This window comes from Eurypyga helias, unplaced genomic scaffold (genome assembly GCF_000690775.1).
Source record: "Eurypyga helias isolate BGI_N326 unplaced genomic scaffold, ASM69077v1 scaffold20479, whole genome shotgun sequence".
In the NCBI taxonomy this organism is placed as follows: domain Eukaryota; kingdom Metazoa; phylum Chordata; class Aves; order Eurypygiformes; family Eurypygidae; genus Eurypyga; species Eurypyga helias.
The window spans coordinates 13,621-18,465 of record NW_010271643.1 but is presented as its reverse complement, the minus strand read 5'-3'; the positions used below and the strand labels follow the sequence as shown (position 1 = coordinate 18,465).

Genomic DNA, 4,845 nt, shown 5'->3' with positions numbered 1-4,845 from the left:
GGCTTTTGTCAGGTGTATTTGTTTAATGAACATACAATCTCCACTCTTCATTTCTGCCAGAACAGAACAAAGGACAGTGCTTAAACCTTTTTCTCTGAAATTTAGGTTGGTTATGGAATATGAAAGCGTTTCGGCTCCTCACCGTCCCTCCCGCAGGCAGGTCCCTGTTAACCAAAAGCTCTACAAAGGTAACAAACGCGGGGTCTGCCTTCGCTGTCGGAAACACTCACGAAAAACATTACGGAGAGGAGAAGTTCAAGAGCGCTTCGATACACGGAACGAGTGGCGTAGGTGTACGGGGCTTAGTTTAAAGAGACGGCCTTTATTTAACATACTTCGCTTTGTAGATCTTATAAAGTAAACATTACAACAGGTTTTCACAAATATATTAAAATTGTTTAAATTTAAAAGGCAATTTCACTGACTGATGGGTATTTTTAAAGAAAAAAATCTAACGGAAATGGGCAGCTCAACTGAAACTAGCTTTTAAACACTCTGTTTTGCCATTCCATCTCCTTTAAAATAATTAAAAAAAAAAAAAAAAAAAGACATTTTCCAACCCGACTTCCTTTACAGCAATAAGGCAACTCCAGGAGATCTGAATGAGCTCCTTGGAGATCACAGATACTGTACCTGGCTGCTCCTCACGCTTTATAACACCCAAAGGAGCAACTATCCATTAATCACAATCACATCCGTGCATTAAAATATAAAACTTAAATTACAGACTTTAAAAATATTACTAATAGACTTCCCTATCATAAAATGTTTTACATTTACAGTACTTGAACTCTTTCAGTTCTGGGTTGATGAGGTTTAAGCAATTTACCACGGCGAGAGTTAGACTCCGGAGCTCACAAACAGCACAACCCAACCAGGGGCAGCAATAGTCGGTAGAGTCATAGTGCAAATCAAAATAAGGAGTGCAGAATCGCACTAGTTGTTTACATCTCTAAAATATAAATGAACAAGACGAGCTCTTATATTGTACATGCAATAAATTATAGTAAGCATATGACAATGGGGTTGGGGCACTCTACAAGTTTAGCTGGTGTACCAGGGTCGAAGCCTGTGAAAGATAGGACTCAGTAAACAAAACATTTCAAAGCTCTGTTGTCACAGCCCTTGAACGAGGCTTTCATGCTTTGTACTTCTGCTTCCCCGTCTCGCTGATCACACAGATATGCTGAAACAAAATGAAAAGCTCCTGTTAGGAAAGGAAGAGACCCATGTTTTACTTCTGTATTCAATAACGTGCTTCTGCAAAAATCACAAGCACGCCACGCTCGTTCCAGTAGGGAAGCATCCTGTGATACTGTTTATGCAGAACAACTTCAGCCTTTTGTTCTCTAAAAATCTCCTTCTCCTCCCCCTCACTGTCCTACCCAATGTCTGCTGGGTCTGGGGAGACCCAGATGAAGAGTTAACGACTCAGAATAAAAAGGGAACCCTCTTCACTTTCAAGGTGTCTTCTTCAACTCCCACAGAGCTAAGCCAACGTGCTTATTCGTTGTAGACGTCTGGTACGGTAAGAAGCTTCCCACCAACTTCACGTTATTTCAGAGCTGACAGGAGATGTGTAGCCTCCATTCTGCACGCTGCAAAATAAATGCCAGTTTCCTAAGAGCTCCAAAACGCTGTCCTGCTGCTCTAGGGTTTCCTCTCATCCTTGCCTCACCACCAACAGAACAGATCTGCACACAAGGCAGGATTTACAGAGGAGGGAGAGTGATGTCAGGAGAATTCCCTTTCTTCTTCCTCCTTAGTTTTAAATGGACACAAATAGACGGGAAAAATTACTTACATTCAAATCTCTGAAGTATTCATTGTAATCTAGGGCGTATCCCACAACAAATTTGTCTGGCACTTCAAATCCAACAACTGAAAAAGACCGTAAGTCACCAGTAAGTTAGAAAAGAACTTCCTAAATTTGACAGACACGCAAGCATCCTAACTCATTTTATCTGTTCCACTCAAGTAGCCTCAGCTTAATACTCGAGCTATTTTAGAATTTTAACTCACTCTGTTGATGTAATTTATCAACTAAAGCAAAACTGAATAGATGTTTTTATTGGTTTCCACGCAGCAGCATGGTGTTAGCATGCAGCCTGCAGGAAATGAATGGAAGCACTTAAATCTCCAGACAGGGTATTATTATCAGAACGTAAAATTCCTTGAAGTTTTCCAGCAATTTTGTAAATACACACAAAAAGAGCCACTGCTTCCCAGCACCTCCTAGATGCTTGACGTGCAGAGGCAGTGGAACTGGTGGGCACGCACGAGTCGCCCTCAGAGCATCGTTCAAAAGGCAGCAGCTCTGGGAGCTGGACCTGCCCCTCGGTTAGGGCTGCAGGGAGGGTACCCAAAGGCACCACGAGCAGGCAGGTTCAGTCCAACCTGTCCACACACACTATAAAATGACCAAAAAAAAAAGAAATTATATAAAATATAACATTTACCCTTCAATATAAAATGAAAAGACTCATGAGCACAGGAAAGCTGTGTGGTTTTTCTCTCTGGCTACAACGAGGGTCGTTAAAGAAAACAGGGAGATAATTTGTACCATGCAAAGAAAAGACTGTGTGCACTTTTGGAAAAATTAAGGCAATGTTTATCATCCACTTGGCCTCACAACACAGGGATAAAACGGAGGCCCAGCCATTACTGCCCTCTTGTCTCTCCTTTCAGAGCTCACGTGTCCTGCGCTGAACAAGTTGTCTCTGCGGACAGATGGCAAAACAAGTCATCTGCTGCAAGGTGCTCAAAAGGCAGCCCATTAACCCAGCTAAGCCCATAAAAAGATCCCAGGAATGAGGGGCACCCTAGACTGAGGGGAGCACCTCAATGAAGCTTTAAGGCATTGCAAAACTTCAGTGCCAGAATACTGCACCATCTTGGAAACGAGGCAGGAGAGGGTGCAATTCTGCTGCTAAATTCACCCTACTTCATAGTGAAAGTACACGGTCCAAATTAACAGGAATTTAGCCTCTGGAACAGGGCTAAAACATGTGGCCCTTCCCAAGGCAGGAGGAGGTGTCACTCCAGTACCACTGTCTCTGCTGTGGATTCTACTCCTTTTGCTATGGTCTTAGGACAGACAGGAGATGACAAGAAGGGAGTAATTCAGACATCACCAGTTTTGTGCCAATTTAGGCATCTTGTCACTGTAGATTTTTCTAAGAGCTGCTACCCTGCGTGGTCCTCCTACGCCCCTGGGGACAGCCAAATGGCGTGGGGTGGCTGGGTTTAGGCACCTCAATAGCTCTCAAAAGTGCCCAAGGTGAATCCAGCAGATTCTGCTGACCAGAGTGTTTGACTACATGCAAGTTGGGAGATTTTGCGTATGAAAAGGGTGTAACCTGGGCCAAAATATCAAAGTCTGCTTTTCATATAGTAAAATGTTACAAAAAGTTAAGAAAAAAATCAGACCAAATTCAGATTAACTCTTGTCAAAATACATTCCAAATATTTTAATTCCCTAAATAAGAGCAAATCCTATCAAGAATCATAAGTGAAAACTGATTTGGAACATCCTTGGATTTTAACCAAAGGCCACACAGCACACTGACATACTTTTAGGAATTAATAACTGTTGTCAAAAAGTCACTTACAGTCTGGTCGATAGCCCACACTTCGAGGAGTTCTTTTCACCAACAAACTGTCAAATAAAACCAATGTCAAACTGAAACATGGAAAAGCAGTGAGTAAAACCACAAGAGACTCTTTTGATGACAGACAAGCTGAATCTGGCACAAAGGTGCATAACTGAAAGCATAACTACACGTATTTTAAACTATTACTTTATTTGAAGGTGCAGCTGGTCATACTGACAAAATCAAAGCTTCCTAGAAGTGTGAATGGTTCACAGCCTAAAGGGTAACTAACAGGTTTGCAAGAGAGAGGCCTGGAGGTACTGACCTGGGTAGATTTTCATTGTGAAAAGTGACTTAATGGGCTTTTACGCGTGTTAGGAACTTCAGGTGCAATCTAGCTTATAGGTGAAGAGGTGACAACTTGGGATCTGGCCAGACCATCTGAGCTCTTTCCAAAAGCATTAGTATTATGAAGCAAAAGTTCAGCTGCTTAAATGCAACCTCAACTGCACTTGTGCCACATGTCCTCCACTGTTTTTCACTGCCAGCCCTAATTACCCCCACAAAGGAAAATGTAATTGGTTCTGATGATCAGGTGATACAAACCAGCTCCACTTTTCCAGAATTAACAGTCAGAGCTGCAAAGAGCATGGAGAGCCGGAGTTGGGGGTACTGTAGTAGAGAGAAATGCCCTGCTAGTCTGATTCTCTCATTCAGCTGAGCCCTTCTACCTCTTCTCAGACAACCAACCCCACAGGGTTTCCACTGTCTTTGCGATACAGAGACTTTGGGAGGAAAAGAAAAGGTGGTTAATGGCTGAACGTCAAGACAGAGGTCAGCATAACTCTGCGCATTAAGCACAGGCCTCGTTCCCTCTGGGATCGCCCCGACAGCAGGGCTTCATTTGTCAGTCACAGTTTCAGTGTCAGACAGCTTCTGACACTAGTGAGACTTTGTTTTTGAGAACTGATGTAGGGTTTCATCAAAAGAACCACAAAATCGTCTTGGCATTAATTCACATCTCCCTTTTACAACTGCTTAATTGTCAGAGAGAAAGAAAATTTAAAAACCAAACAGAGACCCAAATTACTGCAGCAGGTTTAAACACTAGGAAACTGGACTCTGTTTGGAGTGAGTCCAGAGGAGGCCACGAAGATGTTCAGAGGGCTGGAGCCCCTCTACTATGATGAAAGGCTGCGAGAGTTGGCCTTGTTCAGCCTGGAGAAAAGAAGGCTCCGGGGAGACCTTACAG

The 4,845-nt window shown here is 42.9% G+C and overlaps 1 protein-coding gene across 1 annotated transcript in view; it reads right to left on the bottom strand.

Annotated features, from left to right (window-relative positions):
- Nucleotides 1-306: 306 nt before the first annotated feature.
- The window catches only part of LOC104515054 (hypoxanthine-guanine phosphoribosyltransferase), a gene marked incomplete at its 5' end in the record, with an annotated part of 18,041 nt that continues 13,502 nt past the window's right edge, over nucleotides 307-4,845 (bottom strand). Inside the window, 3 exons of the mRNA XM_010158888.1 lie at nucleotides 307-1,186; nucleotides 1,805-1,881; nucleotides 3,612-3,658. Coding sequence (XP_010157190.1) covers nucleotides 1,139-1,186; nucleotides 1,805-1,881; nucleotides 3,612-3,658 — 172 coding nt within the window. The remainder of the gene's footprint in view (nucleotides 1,187-1,804; nucleotides 1,882-3,611; nucleotides 3,659-4,845) is intronic.